The sequence below is a fragment of the Eleutherodactylus coqui genome, chromosome 9 (genome assembly GCF_035609145.1).
Source record: "Eleutherodactylus coqui strain aEleCoq1 chromosome 9, aEleCoq1.hap1, whole genome shotgun sequence".
In the NCBI taxonomy this organism is placed as follows: Eukaryota; Metazoa; Chordata; class Amphibia; order Anura; family Eleutherodactylidae; genus Eleutherodactylus; species Eleutherodactylus coqui.
Window position 1 is genome coordinate 98,056,342 of NC_089845.1, and position 19,536 is coordinate 98,075,877.

Below are 19,536 nucleotides of genomic sequence, written 5' to 3' on the forward strand. Positions count from 1 at the left end.
GTGGTGGTGAACTCACTAGAAGAGTCCGAAGGGCCTGGACGCCTTTCTTAAGTGTAATAATATTGCATGTTATATTACTGATTGCTTCAGAAGAGCTGGCGATTATTCCAAATGCCAAGTTTGCCTGTTTTTTTCTCTGAAGTGAGGAAAATTGGCTTTTACCTCATTGGACTTGTTTGCCTTCCTCTTGATCCACATTGCTGCATAATAGGCTGAACTGGATGGCCATATGTCTTTTTGTCATTCTATTTTCCCAATTTCTTGAACATTTTGAGCTACATTATAATTACTGATATTTATATAGTGGAAGCTCTTCAATACGTATACCGTAATAGACGGCATCCACATCCAGCCTTCTCCACGATGCAAAACTGTTTTTCGTTGTGAGCAAATAAAGGGTTAACTTCAACGCTATGAAAAATAAGCCTTGTTTTTGTAACTGGGGTCATCATCTAAGAGCAGAGAGCATCGAAGGAGATACACCGAGCGGCAGTATCTGATGTGAGCGGAGATAGCTCCCAGCCGACAGCATTCTCTCCATTGTGCACGTTCCTGCACAACAAATGTTATGTTTTACAGAACCTGACATACATTATTTAAATGCAAATTGATGCTGTGTATTTATATATTTAATATTTCATTTGGTGCTTTCAAAGGCTTGTGAAGGTTACAAAGAAATCTACTTCTGAGTGTGTAAAATGTAATGATTAAAAGAACAACTTGTAATTGTTTCGAAGAAGTTTTTTGAAAGTCTTTGATGTTGCGATTAATGTTTCGGATGTAAATAATTTGATATGAACGCCTGTTTGCTTAAGTTCTTGGGCTTTAGTTTTTTTTTTTCCTCTTTCTTTATGACAGTCAGTAGGTTGCCTTGGCAGAAAACATATTTCATCTCAGTGTGCGCCTATGTTTGTTAACCTAGAAGAAAATGTGTAAAATTGTAATGTGTTCTGTGAAATCTACAAAGAGATCATCAAAGTCTCTTCTAGGCACAACTAAGAGTTGTCTTGGTTAACAATAGGCGATATTACCATAAACAACTTGTGTGCTCTGTATTATAGGATCTTTCCTCAAATTGTGATGGCTCTCTGTGAGCTAATTTAACACAATATATTAAAATTTCTAAATTTTATGGACTTTTTTTCAGAATGTATCCAACAGCTTGCAACAGCATCAAAGGTAACCAGCGTGCACTTGAAGGTTGTAATGCAGGAGTCCTAAAACTGTGAGTGGCTTGCTCTCTTAGGCTATGCTAAATAGCAGGAGATCCTTTTTTATAAAGTCTATTAGGGGGTAGCCTGTCCTAGGACAGCAACTGATATATATATATATATATATATATATATATTACAGTATGACTACAGCTATCATAAGTCTTCTTGGCTGTTTGTGCAACCCCGTTTGCTGTTTGTGCAACCCCGTTTCCCACAACGCCCCTGTACATGAACAAATATATGTGTTTATTCCACTGTCCCTTTAAAAATAAGATGTTGTTTCCCTCAGCTTACTGGACGTGGAGGTGAGACATGCAGGGTGAAATCTAGCGTGAGACATAGTTTATAAAAGAGGAGAGTGAACTATGGGGTGTGGCAGTAGGGAGAAAGTGCCAAGTGAGGAGGACGTGCGTTCTCCTGAACGGAAGGAAGAAACGGGCCACAAATTAGACCACAATATATCAAAAGGCCCCCATGAGTCAGAATGGAGAGCTTCCAACAAAGAATAACACAGGCCTAACCTGAAGATCTTGGACCCCAATGCATTATCTGTAGCAGAGCCCCCTCGATCTACCATGTGCCATTTATAATTCATGTTTCTTCTTAGGTGGCAGAGGGGCTTTTGCATATTCTTAGGCATTGGGACTGAGATATCACTGCTACCTCTAGACCCCTTATAGCTATTCACTGTCAGGTCTTGCTCTTCTGGACCCAATGAATGTATGGCACGTAATCTGAATATCTGGCATGTAATAATATATTAAAGAGGTTATGTAGGTAGAAAAAAAATGGCAAATCAGGTCAGAGTGGTGATAAAACATTGAAAAAGTCACACTTGCCTCACCCAAATCCCCGTTACTAATGGGAGTAGCGGGTAATTGTGTGAGGCAAGTGTGCACTGGTGCGTGGTACACCGCTGTTCTTCACTTCCTGCTGCAGCAAGCCAGCAATGATGTCACAGTCTGCAGGGACATGGGACCTCTGCAGTTAATCACTGATTCACTTCAGCTAGTGGTTAGCAGTGGTCACATGTCCCTGTAGCTGGAATGTCATTGATGCTGCAGTTGGAACTGAAGACCAGCTAAGAACCAGGCACTGAAGTAACGATGACGATTGGGGATCGGATGAGATGACTGGCTTTTTTTTAACTTTCCCCGCTACTCGGACATGGATTGAAAAACTGTTTTTCTCCCTGTATCACCCCTTCAGCTGTGTAGTCAAGCAAACTTCTTCTGACAATAACAGCTGATTGTCAAGCTTTCAGAAAATGGGCAGCTGTCTATGGGCCTCCACTATCTAGGGCCTTCCTATACCCTCCTAAGCACAATCTGTATTCTGCCCCCCCCCCCCCCCCTTATATCCAAGGGAAGAAAGGGTCAGGCATATAACAGCAGGCATAACAAGAGCCTTGTTTTCTCCAACTGCATATATCCAGGGACATTCCGTCTGCACATATATACATTAGACTTTTAGTGGATCCTGCAGTTCATCATGACACTGTTACTGGGGAGGGTACCTTGGTAAATTTTTCATAAAGGGTCCCTCCAATGACAATGGCAGAGCCAAGAGGGTTACAACTATAATAGCTGCTGGAATCTGTTACAGAATATACAAAAATAAACTTAGTTTGAAATACTTAGAATTTACAATTTTCTATAAACTTTTGCTGATTTTATCCATTTTTCATGGAAGCCTTAATATATGTGTGTATAGTCAGCGTTTATCGGCTAGTTAGAGTATTTTGTCTCATTAAAGGGGTTGTCCAGTTGTAAACTACTGATGGCCTAGCCTCAGGACAGATCATTGATAGTAGATCATCAAGGGTCCATCAATCTGGACACCCCACCAATCAACTGTTTGCCAGATTGGTGCACTCATGCACTGAGCTGATTTCTGAAGGAAGCATACAGCTCCATTCTTAGAGTAGTGGCTAGGCTTGGTATTGCTGGGAGCGTTACCATTGAGATGAATTGGGACTTGGCCTACAATACTAAGGCCGCCTGCACACGGGCGGAAATGCCGCGGCGGGATTATCCGCGGGATTTCCGCCACTGAAAGCCTGCATAGGAGTGCATTACAATACGCACTCCTATGCAGGCGGCCGCGGTTTGGCCACGCGAAATGTCACTCAGCAAACAAACCGCGGCATGTCCTATTTCTGTGCAGGGCTCGCAGAGCCTCGCACAGAAACGTCACTCACCCGGCCTCCGGCTCCGGTCTGCGCATGCGCCGGCTGCCCGGCCAGCCGGCACATGAAAGAGTCGGGGCCGCCAGGCGCGGGTGAGTACGCGCTCCTCCCTGCAGGCGCTGGGGTCGGGTCCCGGATCCGAACCCACCCGTCTGTAGGTGGCCTAAGGTTGGCCATTGAAGAAAAACGGAGATGTATGCTTCCTACATAAATCAGCAACGTGCATAAGTGTGTCGACTGGCAAATAGCTGTTAATCAGGAGTCCTGGCCGGTAAACCCCAGCTGATCTATTACTCATGACCTATTCTAAAGAAGAGGCTTTCAATAGTTTACAATTGGGCAACCCCTTTAAGGACTGAAAAATTATGTAATTTCATTATTTTGGCTGATTTTGCTGCTGAGTACCCACAGATCTGCAAATGTAGATTTGAAAGCCGTTCACGGTTTTCTTTTGTTACATCATCTACAGCAACAAATCTGCAAAAAAATTGTAACATAATCTGCAGGATTTAGTATCTATGTGCTGTTGCAGATTTCTCGTGGATTTCTGGTGGAAACATATCCCCTCTCATTAACCCTTTTAGCCAAAAGATCCAGAACATTACTCATTAAATCTCTATTAATAGTGGGTACAAAATACAAATTGAGTTTCGTGTGATTCGTCCATGGACTTCGCTTCAATATCTGCTTTATGTACTTAAATAGTAGCACGTTACAAAAAGATCGACTTTGAGAGCTGGAATTAATATGCACACACTTTGTACTGGAGGTGGCTATCATGAGCAGGCAGCTTCTCGAGGTCCTTTCCTGACAAGCAGCGTTGTTTGAGACCTGTGTTTAAAGTGTAACTACAATTAGCTGCTGTTTGAAATAGCAAAATCTAATATTACAGGAACGTCTTCTGCAAATACTGTAGGTTATCTCAAAAGGAGCGATAGCCGTAAAGGGCAGACAATCCTTTAGTCACTTCATACCTGATATAATTGTGCATCCAAAGCAAGAGGCATCTACAGCGGGTACTGCTCCGATGCTACACAAAACCAGAAGATGACTCTGAAGTAGAAACTGGGCTTTTATTTTACTGCATGACACGTTTCTACCCCATATTGGGGTCTTCTTCAGGTTTATATAGATGTGCATGAAACCACTAGGGATCATGTAGCAAGAAGATACCTTTCTTAAGTTTGAAGAGAAGAAGCCAGGATCAAAGCAACAAAGAAGAACAGTGCTGCTTGACAGGAGAGTGTTGTAGTGTGACAGCTGCAAAACTGTTGCAGCGTGATGGCTGTGACATGGAGGCAGATTCAAGTTGACATCACAACATCAGTCCAGCCCGTGAGACCATGGCGTTGGTGCATGCATCTTGTTATTTGGCGCCTGGCGCCGTTGTGTAGACACTGGTCTGTTGCTTTGAAGACCAATTGGTCGGCAGGGGAGTAGGTTGCCCAGCCAGCCAATCAGCCTTTACTGTAGTTTAAAAATTCCAACCCCTCCTTTCAGAGAGCGCCAGTTTTTCCTCGGCATGGTAGAGTTCTGATCTGGTCCAGGTTTATCTGGTGCTTTCTCAGTCAGATAAGTCCATGGTGTCTGTACCAACTATTCTGGTGTAACATCTGCTTCCTTACTATTCTTATCATTGTGACCTACATCTGACATTTCCTTTTCCATCTTGGGACAGATTATGTATCCCCCAGGTTACGAATCTGGGGCTGCCTTCGCCAGGGCAGTCGCCATGCTCTTAGGCAGGGTTTTCCCGTTATAATAAGACAGGGTAAGATTTCCCTTTCGCCATAGTTTAGTTATGTTATTGTGAGTTCTGTTTTTACATAGCGGTTATAGCCGTCCTTTTGGACAACTATTCCAGAAGAAGCCTTTCGGCTTCCAGTTCAGACATAACAGAAAGCCACAGCAAGGAGGAGGCGACCCAGTGGGTGGCTGAGCTTGGTTTCCCCCTCTTTGCTGTGACTCTATCAAGCAGCGAGGTTCTCCTTGTTGCTTTTATCCTGACTTGTGCACTTTGTCGCAAGGGCACTGCCCATCCATTGAGGCAGTAGCATTATTGACAGGCTTTAGCGATTGTTGTGCCATCAGCACAACAATCTAATGTCCCATTTAGATGGGACGGCTGTTGACTAAACATTTGCACAAGTGCGGACATCACCGCTAGGTTGTTAGACCTCGTGCAGAGTGGCTAAGGGCCACAACAGACTATTTTTGTCCAAAAAGTCCTATTCTAATGACATATTGCCACAACAGAGAAAGACTCAGAGCCATAATTAAAGCTACTATGGGCGATGAAGAAGAAACCTGACTTGTATTTGCTGTTTGACATGTTTCTACAGCATATTGGTGTCTTTTTCAGGTTCAGGATGATGTGCATGAAGAAAATCCTCCTACAGATCATGCGGCAAGAAGATAACATCCTTAGATTTGAAGCATTTGGGAAAATTTCTAAATGTTGGAAAAGGCCTTTATTGAAGACTGAAAAAACTATTTCTAAAAAATAAAGAAATTTGATGCAAAACCCAGCACTCACATTTAGGCTAAGGGCCATGATAGACGTTTACAGGAAAAATAGTCATATTCCAATAACATTAGACAGAATCAACATATTGCCATAACAAAGATAGACCCAAAGGCATAATTAAAGGCGATGTCTAGTTGCAAACTCTTGATGGCCTAGCCTCAGGATAGGTCATCAATAATAAATTTGTAGGAATCTGATGCCTGGAAACCCCAATCCAACCGCAGTGGACAATCATGGTATTACAGGCCATTCACGTCAATGGAAATGTTGCCTGCAATACCAATCCTAGCCACTGTGGTGGGAACAAAGCTGTATGCTTCCTGCAGAAATCAGATCAGTTCATAAGCGCAGTAGACCAGTTCCTGGGTAACGAAATACTGATGATCTCCTAATGATGACCTATTTTATTGATAGGCCATCAATAGTTTACAACTGGACAACCCTTTAAAGCTACCATGGTCCATTTATAATACTACTGTCTTCTTCCATGGCAATGATGTTCTCAGGAACTACGGCTACAATTTTTCTGCATACCCTATAACCACACTTCTGGGAAGACCTGTCCTTGCTTTCGATTATTCTTGAACTCAAATGTCGTTGAACAAAGACAGAATATTTGTGAAGCTCTTGATAAACTACAACGCAAGTTGACCCAATAGTATGAGTCCAATGCAGAATGTTGTCTGTATGGCGCTAGTAACATTCATATCCTAAACTGCGTGGCTAGGTACATCCAGCCTAAATGATACAATAGACCTTTGAATTTCAACGTCCGAAGCTTTGAGAATCCCCAAAACAACTTCATCGATACGAACATCAAATGTTTTTACCTTTGTTGTACACAATACAGTTGTTCTTGCTGTCCTCAACTCCTTGCCAGGTCACATCCAACAACCATTTGGGACCATCAGTCAACGCCAGAGGAACGGGAGCCTTTGTCTTCTGCCAACAGAATATGATAAGTAACAATTAACAAAAATAATAAAAAAAACCAGACTATTAAGATTCATATTTTACCAGCCCAGCCTTTCAATCATCATCTATATTCTCGGCGTCATCTCCTTAAACAATAAGAAGGGATAAAAGCGTTCCAGCCTCTCCACCGATCTGAATAGCTAAGTTATTATCAAGGATATTTCCCAACGATACTGGATCAGATCTCACAGATTACGCCGATCTCCAGTGGTTTGGAATTATAAAAGGAAAATGCAGATGACTTTCAGAGCAGAAAACCATGTTTGCAAGTGAACTTTAGGTACATTGTACTTCATTATCAACAAGATCTCACTATTTCCTGAAACAGACAGGAAAGAATTCAGAGAATCAGTATCCATTTCAAACCCCTTATCCGCTGTTACATTTATTTTCTCGTAGGAAATTATTCTGAATGAATAATGTAATTTTCCCTTCTCTATCTTTTGCCGCCTGATGATGTACAGTTTTACTGCCGCTGAAATAATAATATTGTTAATGTTTCAATATGTAGACTCGAGACTATAAAAGACACGGAGTGAATACATTTCAAAGCAGAGGAAGCAATGCATGACACCTCTTGTCCTTTGAGGTATATAAAAAAAATAAAAATTGAAGAGCTTGTTCCATATTTTTTCTCATTGAGGACTTACTGTTATATATAATAGGGATTTTTATACCCTGTTATTAAAAGATGCTGCAGTCATGGAAAGGTAAAAGCTGGAGGCTAAAACGAGCAAATATTGTGCAAGATGGGTCCGATGCTGAAGGTGTGACCTTGTAATGTTCGCCTAGATTGTGGGAGAACTTGTATGTTCTGCTGGTTCATCTCTGTCTTTCTGTAGGATATTGGAAAAATAAAGGAAAAGGGGGAAAAAAACACTAATTCTCACCACCAGAGAGCTGGAGGCGACAGCCATCTTTTCCAGCTATGCTAGCAGTGGTTTCATAGGAGAGAAGGGGCCACAACGTAAAGAGCAAAATATAGGCAAATTACAAGACTCACTCCGAAACGAATGCTTCCTATCTTATTGTTAGATGTGGATTTTGGCGCTATGGCAATAGAATTTGAAGCTTACTGCCAATATTGTAACACAGTATGTAAGGCCAAAAAAGATACATGTCCATCCAGTTCAGCCCATTTCCCCCGCACCCCAAATGCTTATCAAGAGGAAGGCAAAAAGAAACCAATGAGGTAGAAGCCAATTTTCCCCATTTAAGGGAAAAAAATCCTTCCTGACTCCAATTTGACAATTGGAATAATCCCCGGATCACCGACCCTTCTGAAGTTATTAAAGATTATAACTAGAGATGAGCGAGCGTACTCGGATAAGCACTACTCGCTCGAGTAATTGGCTTTATCCGAGTATCGCTGTGCTCGGGGCTAAAGATTCGGGTGTCGCTGCGGCTGACAGGTGAGTCACAGCGGGGAGCAGGGGAGAGCGGGCGGGAGAGAAGGAGAGAAAGATCTTACCTCCGTTCCTCCCCGCTCTCCCCTGCAGCTCCCCGCTCCGTGCCGGCACCTGAATCTTTAGACCCGAGCACAGCGATACTCGGATAAAGCCAATTACTCGAGCGAGTAGTGCTTATCCGAGTACGCTCGCTCATCTCTAATTATAACATATAATATTATATCACTAAAGAAAGGCATCCAGGCCCCTCTTTTATCGAGCTCCCCATCACTATGTATTCAGGTAGCGAGTTCCATAGTCTCACTGCTCTTACAGTAAAGAACTCCCTTCTATGTCGGTTTAGCAACCTTCTTTCCTCTAGAAGTAGAGGGCGCACCCTTGTTACAGTCCTGGGTATAAATAGATGATGGGAGAGATCTCTGTATTGTCCCCTGATGTATGTAATACGGTATATATTTATATTCGGTAAATGTTGTTGCTGTGCGACAGATGAAAGCAGTCTGACAAAATGGTGTCTGACACGAAAGAGCATATAAAGCAAATGCGTATAATTGAATTCATCCATGCGGAAAAATTACACCAATTGATATTCATCGATGCTCGCTGAACATTTACGGAGACCAAACAATGGATGTCAGCACAGTGAGGTGGTGAGTGGCGTGTGTCAACAGTGGCGACAGTGACGTGAAAGACAAGCCACCTTCCGGGTGGCTATGACGAGATGTCACACCCCAAGATAAAGAGTGTAAAGGCCCTTTTACATACAACAATTATCGCTCAAAATTCACTCAAAAACCATCTTTTGAGCGATAATTGTTGCATGTACATGTGTCCATCTTTCACTTTTCTGCTGAATGATGAATTTTAGTTAGGCATAAAATCCATAGTTCGGAAGAAGAGCTAATAAGAAGGAGCACACGCTGTGTTCTGCCTAGGGAGCGCTGATTACATTGTCTCAGCTGTCAGCCCTGTGGCAGAACAAAGGGAATGCATTCAGAGAACAGACCACTCGCTGTTCTTTGAATATAGCTTCCGCTGACTCACAAGCATTAATAAGCTACTAATTGGCATTAGTACCAATTAGTAGTTTATGCAAAATGATCGCTCGAAGGCCATCTTTTGAGCGGTTATCTTTGTGTGTAAATGGGCCTTTACACAACATGATAAGATAGCAAGTATTGGTTCCAGAGCAGCCCTCATAGCTCTCCTACAGATGGAAGAAAACTGTCTCTCTAGTGCCACCTATAGGTAGCCAAAGTCCGACCAAATAAAGACCTTTGAAACATGTCTGGGGATTTCAAGCCCAGGACTCACTGCACCAGCTGAATCTCTTCAAGGAAAACCAGTACCCCCACAAGAAAGTTCAAAATGGTTGACCCATTAGGCCAGCTTCATATGGGGTGGATTTGCCGCACAGAAAATCCACAGCATTTATAGTATGTGGATGACATTTTTAAAATCTCATTCAAACGCTACAGAAAAAATCAGTGCAGACATTGACCTGCTGGGTAGGACTTAAAACTGCAGCAGGTCAGCAGATCAGCAGATTTGGGGTGGAAAACCTGTAGACTTCTGCCATAGACTTCAAAGGAGAGGCTAAAATCCACAGCAAATCGGCAAGAATAGCTCTGCATGTGGAGAGCAGAATTCCACAACAATTTTCTGTGTAGAAAATACGCATTTAATCAGCAGAAAAATGTGCAATAAATCTGCAACAGTAACCGTGGATTTATAAAGCTGATTTTACCCATGGAACCGCTGCAGATTTTCTGTGCAGAAAATCCACATAATCATAGCCTCAGGGTCCACTTACAGGGGACGAGCTGTTGGGTGCAGATATTCGACAGGTCAACCCAGCGATGACCACCCCAGTGCTTTTACACAGGACTGATCATTGCTCAGTGAATGGAGGCAGAGCGGGACGGATATCATCCCACCTGCCTCATTTCACAGTAAACAGGCAGTCATTCAGAGATGAACAGCTGCCTGTTCACACGGGCTGATTCATTGTTTAGTTATTAGGCATACAAAAACTGAATGATGAACGAATTATGGTTCGTCGTTCAGTCTGTGCACGCTTTCACAGTGAATGACAATTGTTCAGATTCTGGCTGACCAATATGTGTACAAATCAACCTTGTTCGTTGCGCAAACACATTGCACTGGGATGAGCGTATTTGTGCATATGCTTGTCTGAAGACACTCGTAGGCCACTCTCACATATGGTGTCGGTATAACGCCACATTTGAAATTGCGGCGTTTTCCCACAATCTTTAACAGCGTTTTCGAACGCAATCTGGTTACAGCGATTTTTTTTCACACTCCATCATTGTGATGGGTGATGAGGTTGATTAAAAAGCGCAAAAATGTACTAAACAGAGCAGTTATTCACGCTCGGACATTACCCTCTCGATCCATGTGAAACCCTGTGGATGCGAGTGTTTCCATGTGGAAACAGCCTTGCATCACTGCAGGGCTGAAGGATTCACCTGCCGCGGCAGAGGACCGTGGAAAAACACGTTTATGTAGAACCAATGCTATGAAGAGCTTTTAAATCCACACTTTCTGAAAGGGCTGCCTCTGATTGGCTGAGCACTGTGAGCAATCAGAGGCAGCACTCAGCTATTGGATGACAGCTCAGAGCTGCCTCTGATTGGTCACAGTGCTCAGCCAATCAGAGGCAGTCCTTTTAGCAGGCATGGATTGTAAATCCCCGCCTGCTGAAAGCACTTCAGAGCAGTGCAGAGAGAAGACCCAGCTGCTGCAGCGAGGTGAGTATATACATATTTTTATTTTTTACACATTTTAGGGATGATTTTCAGGCTTATATTTAAAGCCCTTTCCCGAAAATCACTGCAGGGTTTGCCAGGAGCCCATTGCTTTTAATGGAGCTGGCTGTAGCGCCGGCTTTATTGAATTCAATGGGAGAACATTGTGATCCTTTGCTACAGCTGTGACAGCTATGGCAGAGGATTTTTTCATCTCCGCGGGGAGACCTATTGTTACTGGACACTGTGACAATGCTGTCACAGTGTTCAGTGACAAGCAAACTCCCTGAATATGTGGTGATGGGGAACTCACTTGAAGAGTACAGAAGGGGCTTGGACGTGTTATAGCTATGTAGTGAGAATGATCTGTGCTGTATTTCTGTTATGAACTTGGTTCTGGTGCTGTATTTATGTTATGATCTCAGATTGGTTCTGGTAAGATATTAATTCACTAAGCTTCTTCTGGGGTGGATATACTGCACAAGCAGAATACAGGCAGACTGCTTATCAGTGCAATGTATACAGTTCTTTTCTTACGATGGGAGCCGAAACAAATCCCACACAGGATGCCATCTAACCTATGGCTGACACTGGGTGTGGTCTACTTGATGGGTGGGGCCTAGAACACTAGATACTCTGTATCTGCAAGCTCCTGAAATACCAATCCCATTCTAGCATCGATACAGAGTTATAGATTCATTCTACATCCGACAAGTTGATAGTAATTAGCGTCTACCTTTAAGACCCCGCTGTGCAGTCAGACCCTTTGCACCCTCCTTTAACGACTAGATGTAAGAAATTCCAGATTGCTGAGCTTAGAGGAAGCACCGATGCATTGTAAACTTCATAGCTGCATTTGTTAAATGTTTGATGGTTGGAGCATTATTGCCGGCTTGTGTTTTTTTCTACAGTTCCTTATGAATCAGTTAATCTTATTGTCTTCAGAATAAAACGGAGCGCAGCTTGTATGCTGTGCTATTTTTTCCACAATAAAAGCTCGCGAATTCCAGCTCTGTTTGCATTATATAGCGGCCAATGGAGAGAGCGTGATCTCATACTTATTTCCATCGCAGTGGGTCATGGACCAATTTGAATATTTGGATTGTATAAAGATTATCACAGTAGTGTTGTCATCAAAGGCAGCCTTATAGACGCTGCGCATAAATCATTTTCAGGGAAAAAAACACACAGTCAAATACTGTACCATGAAAAAACATTGCTTGTAATTCCAGAAGAATGCAGGTTACGGTATATCGCTAGAAAATAATCAGGAATATCAAAGCAGATCAAGTTTCAATTAAAAATCTACATTTATTTTAAAAAAAAGTACAGAAATAACACTTGTGAAAATAAATGCCCTAGCCTGGAAATGAAATCTGCTATTACTTTATATCTAGTACATACTGGTAGTACTATATAAGTAGCTACAGACCAGGGGTGAGTGAGCGAATCTGAGATTCTTCTAGAACATTTCACTAGATTATTCTTAAAGGGGTATTTCAGTTCGACTAAATAATCGTGAATTATTATATAGTGAAAATTATACAATTTTGCAAAATGTTTGTATGAGTTCTTCCTGCCTTTCATGATCTCTTCTGCTTCGTGTAGTAGGAAGCTTTATTGTTGGCTTCTGGGAGACAAATATATGTTCTAGTCAAATCAAAGCCATTTTTCATTAAAATGACCCTCCAGTTTCAGGACAAAATTCTGCCCGGGGCCTGGAGGACGGAGGGGGTATATTACGTGTAGTTGATTGTTGGCTGTTGTTCTGTTCCAGCAGTTCTGCATGCTGTTTTTGAGCAGACCAGCCATTTTCTATTTACTCAATGCCCTTTCTGTCATTGGCCAGCACTGATCACGTGAGCAGGAACAATGAAATGGTAGTCTAACACTATTAATGCACTTTGGACTATTTGGTAGTCTAAAGATGGTGGTGGCTATCTTGGTTGACCAAAAACTGGATCGGTAGAACCAAACAATGACCAAGAAAATCATCTACAGGTAATTTACCCCCACCACTCTTAAGTCAAAGCACAGATATTTGTCCCGACACGAGGCATCTAATGATTACCAACCCTCATTCCTTCTTGGGGTACAACTGCATTGAGGAAGAGTTGGAATGGATCGGCGATCGAGCATGCACCCTTGATGCCCCATTCAATGCCTACACATCGAGCGATTCACTGTATTATCTCTATCAGCCCCAATGGAGTAGCATGTTAGGTTTCAACATCCATGCACATTGGTTATGGAAAATAAGGCACTGCCAAACGTTTGTAGCTGCAACTTGTTTTCCTCTTATTATGGAAACAAACATGCACACTTGCATGCTTTTCCCTGTAGCTAAATGCATGATGTAGAATCCAGTTGCAGTACATACGGAATAATTGGAATCATGGCAAGAGTTTCAATGGAGATACCCAAAATTCACCATATAACGATAAGCAAACATGACTGAAATGGGAATACGGTCCATTCCCTGCGGCCCGAGTGGCTGTGTATTATGGAAAGAGCTGAACTCGCTACTCTACACTGTTCCTCTAGCTCCCATAGAAGTAAATGTAGTTACAGAAGTAGCATAGAACAGTTAGTTTGGCTGTTTCCATAAAATCTTGCCACCAGTGGCTGCAGCAGTGAGCTGGTTGGCTCTTGTGGATATGCCATAAATGTCTAAGTTGGAAATAACCCTTTTAGGTTCTTTTACATTGGTGTAAAGTAACTCCATATAACCTCCAAGTTGGATGGAGTCATAATATGACACCCATATTGTGGGGGGGGCGGGGGCTACTCCATCTCCCTCTGCATCTGATTGTACAGTATATGTAGGACACATGGAGGCTTTATTTAAGCATCATTCAATTTGATGTGCTGGAACAATACATAGCGCTGGATCAGGAAAAAGGAAATGAATATATAGATATTTTCGCAAACATTGAATACAAAGGCTATGCATTTCACCGTCGGCCTTCTCAGGTCAAACCAATCATGCCATGTTTCATCAGATACCATATTATGGAAGCAATTTTCAATAGAAGCATTGCACCATAGCTCGGTAGTACAGAATTGGGCACCACAATGTGCCAAGGCCTGCATACAGGCGCCTCGTAGTGGTTGTCCACTTTGGTCTATCTCTTCCTGTTAGGATTCCTAGGCAATATGCTGATCGCAAAATGTAATATTGCCCGATACCGGTTTATATCAACATGCTGCTATTGTTTATTAGGCTCTGTTCACATTTCTGTTCTTCTGTTCCGTTGTGGAACAAAAGAATGAAAGTAAAACTGCTGCCGGATCTGTCAAAATGACCGATTCCGGCACCGCCAGATGGAACTCCTTGACTATAATGAGTTCCGTCCAGTTCTGTGCAGAGTTTTCCTTTAATAGAAAAAGTAGCACTATTTTTTTGTGTTTATGACGGAAGCCCTGAACAGATCAAACAGCCGGAAGTATGAAAAATGCTTAACAACACAACAAATGTATCTGATGTTTAGCCAAATGCAAGATCTCAATGAATGTTCCACTGTACATTGAGAAGGAGGTGGATACACAAGTGAGCTGGATATATGCTGTACACATTATAAACCAATTTTTCCCATGTTCCTACTCCATCAGTATCATTATGATAAAGAATGTAAAGGAAGGAAACAAAGTGGATGTTTCCTGGAATCATATGTTAGCAATGACATCAAAGATTTACATTTCACAAGCAAAGTCAGGAAGCAATGACAGTAATTCACCAACATACAGTATCCACTTTCTTAGCTTTCCTCTATAGCAGTATTTCCCAACTTTTTAAAACTCTTACAAGGTACCCCTTGTGTCCCTATCTATTGTACTTATCTAGCGGATGAGGATTTACAGTAGATTAACCCTTTCCAATCCACTGTCTGACCTCTGAAGACATTATGATTTAAAGGGGTTGTCCCGCGAAAGCAAGTGGGGTTATACACTTCTGTATGGCCATATTAATGCACTTTGTAATGTACATTGTGCATTAATTATGAGCCATACAGAAGTTATTCACTTACCTGTTCCGTTGCTAGCGTCCTCGTCTCCATGGTGCCGTCTAATTTTCAGCGTCTAATCACCGGATTAGACGCGCTTGCGCAGTCTGGTCTTCTTCTTTTCTGAATGGGGCCGCTCGTGCCGGAGAGCGGCTCCTCGTAGCTCCGCCCCGTCACGTGCCGATTCCAGCCAATCAGGAGGCTGGAATCGGCAATGGACCGCACAGAAGACCTGTGGTCCACCGAGGGTGAAGATCCCGGCGGCCATCTTCACAAGGTAAGTAAGAAGTCACCGGAGCGCGGGGATTCAGGTAAGCACTATCCGGTTTTCTTTTTTAACCCCTGCATCAGGTTTGTCTCGCGCCGAACGGGGGGGCTATTGAAAAAAAAAAAACCCGTTTCGGCGCGGGACAACCCCTTTAAGGCTGTACAGCTCCGATGTTGGAAGACTTCCGTCGGGGTTCTCTTACTGTATATTGCCAGCCTCTCTGCTGTTGGAGCCTATCCAACGTGTCACCTCATGCAGTACTGGCTTTAGCCAGCATATAGCACCGTTTTATAACAGCAGAAAAAGAGTAAGCCCTCTAGGAAAACCATAATACAAATTGGATTGGAAAGGGTTAAGCATCAATAAAACTATTTGCACATTGCAGAGTTGAATGTATAATTTGAACTCACAGACAAGCCTTTACGTTAAGTTCAGTAGATCCCCCAGATCTGCCCAACACTCTTCATTAGAGCTCACATATGCAAATAATCCATGTATCGTAATGTTTAGGCTGATTATAAAAAGATAATAGTCACAGAACAGTCAGTCAAGTCAAGATCCATAAAGGAGATCCTCTTCTAAGCCTTTATGCCAAACGACCATACTAATGCACATGCTCTCTGCATGACACTCACCTTTAGGCTTTTAGAATGGACTAGTAATTATTAAGAAATTATAGTACCAGTGTTTCTGGTGGCGCAATGCGCCACACAGCTCTGCTATGTGCACGTCACATACACACACACAGTTCTGCTATGTACACGTCACACACAGCACTACTATATACATTGTTCATCCCATGCAACAGGGATCAGAAGCAGCACAGCACTGGAGATAAGGGACCTGTGATGCCATCACCATCATGCTCTGCCCCTGATCACATGATGGTGATGCTCATCCTGAGTGAAAGACTTACATGCTTCGCCCCTGTTCACATGATGGTCACGTCATCAAAGGTCCTGCATCCTTATGCATATTAGAGGTGGACTACAAACCCCCTGTGCCTCAGTTGCTATGGAATACTAATGAATACCTAGCCGGACAGCAGCTGTATACATACAGGGCTGTGATTATGTCATCAACATGTGATCAGGGGCAGAGCATGTAACTCCCTCACTGGAGATGAAGGACCTTTGATGATGTCACTGTCATGTGATCAGAGGCGGAGCATGTAAGTCACTCACAAACTAACTCACTCACCCACAGACAGTCAGGTTGTCGTTCGTAGTTTGACTGGGTGTTACTGTGGATGGACACTGAATGTTGCACAAGGAATTGATTGAGATTTGTGAATTTACAACTTGAAGTTTAATGTTCTTGATAACTGGTTGAAAAGATGAAACTAGAAAACAATCTTTATAACAAGGCCGATGAAGACAGCAGTGTGAGTGGAGTGGTGGTGGTATCTTAGCTTTTGGAGTGGGTTTAAAGCTCCCACATGTATATTCTGAATGCATTGTACAGAGCTTGACAGCGCTTTTTAATGCACCCAATCATAGTGATAGGTGGGGAGGTGTGTTTAAAAGTGCTAAAACGTGCCAAAACAGAGCAGACAGCGCCTGAAAATTAGAAACACCGCGTTCAAATGCAGGCCTGCAGAGCCCCATTGAAATCAATGGGAGTGTTGTACAGCAGTTCGCGCTGCATTTGGAACACCACACTACTGGGGGTAAAAAGCGTCCAGTGTGACAGCGGCCTAGCAAAGTAGTTTTTTGCAGCGTTTGGTGTAATAACGCTATGGGCCTGGCAGGGCAGCATATTTTACTGATAGATCTACTTTAGGGCTTTTGCACATGGGACGAAATGAAACCATCGATTTCAATGGTTTCGTTTTCATTAGCGGTATCCTTGACCGTTTGAGAAAAGATAGGACTTGCCGTAGCTTTCCCACACATAGTTAATAGTATGTGCAGGGAAGATAGTGCAGGACCTACCTTCCCGCTATTTAATTCAAACTCGCATGCTAGAGTGCGGAGTTTGAATACTCCAAGAAAAGAGGAAAAAAACCTGTTCATGCACAACTACACTCCGTAGTTGCACATACGGCCCCGTGTTTTTGCCCTACGTCTCTTCTAACTAATCCACACCTCTTGTTAGGGATGGTGGTACTACATACTTACAAATAATGATGGCCAACCATTCGTACCATGTTGCCTTATTTTGAAGAGCTGTCCATTTGTTCCCGAGCGGCCGCTGTAGGCAAGTCTATTTAACCTACTTGCTGATCTGAATAGCACCATGTGCATCACCTTTATTTCGTGAGCATTCGATAGTGACCATGAAAGTAACTTCACTCTGCCTTTCTGAACTCTATTTTAAATTACAAAAAATACGGATAAGGAAACACATTTCTCGGAGTTTCCTGGAAGATTTGTGATTTTATCCGTACAGCGCAGATTGCTGGCTGTTCTGTAATGTTGAGCATTAAAAGGACCAACTCACTCATCCCTGTAAACAAGACAGTTGGAGGTCAACAGCAACTCACAAAACTGTTCAGGGACATGTCTTACTCGAAGATTGAGAAAAGAACATCGGAAATATTTTCTTATGTTCATAAAAGGGGCCAGCAGGTTTTTTTTAGATGCTAAGGACTTCTGAACCCAAGCATTATGGCTCCATGCATCTTCCATGTATTTAAAGGGGTTTTCTGGGACTACACTATTGATGACCCATTCTCAGTATAGGTCATCACTAGTTGATCAGGAAGGGCCGCTGCTCAGGATCCCCACCGATCAGCTAACTGAAGAGCCAATGGCATGTGGGTGTATGATGTGACCTGTTCTCGGGCATGGGAGTTCACGGGTCACATGACTTGAGAGCAGCTCATTCCTATTCAAGTGAAGCTGCAATACCAGGCACAACCACTATACAATATACAGCTCTATTCCAGGTGTGGACTGAAGTGGCAGCTGCACTTAACCAACTGCCATTGGTACATCACTCAGCTAATTGATGGGGATTCCAAGTGACGGTCCTCCACAGATCAACTATTGATCACCTATCAGGATCCCCACCGATCAGCTAACTGAAGAGCCAATGGCATGTGGGTGTATGATGTGACCTGTTCTCGGGCATGGGAGTTCACGGGTCACATGACTTGAGAGCAGCTCATTCCTATTCAAGTGAAGCTGCAATACCAGGCACAACCACTATACAATATACAGCTCTATTCCAGGTGTGGACTGAAGTGGCAGCTGCACTCAACCAACTGCCATTGGTACATCACTCAGCTAATTGATGGGGATTCCAAGTGACGGTCCTCCACAGATCAACTATTGATCACCTATCCTAAGGATAGATCATCAATAGTGTAGTTGTCATGTGCTGGCCAATCTGAAAGCAGCATGAAGTGTCCCAGATAAGAGTCTGAGAAATGTTGCTCCCATGTTAGATGACAGAAGAGGGGCCATGGAATCAGCAGATCTATAACAGAGGGGCACAAATGGAGGGCAGCAGGTAATTTTACTCTTGCCCCCATATAACTTCACATTTTCTTCCTGGATGGGGGTGGGGGGTCTCTAAGTGATTTTTTAAATTATTTTTTTATCATATTTGAAGTGCACACTGATGACCTATGGTTTTCATTGCAGCCATATTGAGGTACTGTAATTAAAACTTTTTTAACACCTTTCATTCTGTTTTTAGAGGTGAGATTAAAAAAAACGTAGCAATTCTAGCATTGCTTTTTTAAGGTGTTCCTCAAGCATGATAAATAATTGGATAATTTTATCATAGCGGCTGTTATACGGTGTATTCCACTGATATTATCACATGGGGCCCTACCTCTGACTGTACACAGCAGACCAATGTCGCGGAGACACTGGTGGACTGATAGAATGAACCCTCTCAAGCTCCTTATGTTGCAGCTGCTATTGACCACAACATCAAAGGCTTTAAATGGGAGGTGTTGTAGCAAGGTGTGAGCTGTACGTTATACCCACTGCTGATGGCACAGACTCAGTTCTTCAGCCCATGCTATGCAATGCCATATGTATATGGTGTTTTGTTGTACATGTATGTTTGCTTTGGACAATCTGTGCTTGCTAGAAGAGTCCGCAGACAATAAACTGATCACAAGCTGAACAGCTCCTGGGACTCTCATTGATCAGCTGTGATTAAGGACAATGCATGGCAGAAAATATTAATTTTCCCTACAGCACCTCCACAGGAGAAATTAAGTATT

The 19,536-nt window shown here is 42.8% G+C and overlaps 1 protein-coding gene across 1 annotated transcript in view; it reads right to left on the reverse strand.

Annotated features, from left to right (window-relative positions):
* The window catches only part of ZFPM2 (zinc finger protein, FOG family member 2), a 421,708-nt gene that overhangs the window by 157,459 nt on the left and 244,713 nt on the right, over positions 1 to 19,536 (reverse strand). Inside the window, exon 5 of the mRNA XM_066578089.1 lies at positions 6,760 to 6,871. Coding sequence (XP_066434186.1) covers positions 6,760 to 6,871 — 112 coding nt within the window. The remainder of the gene's footprint in view (positions 1 to 6,759; positions 6,872 to 19,536) is intronic.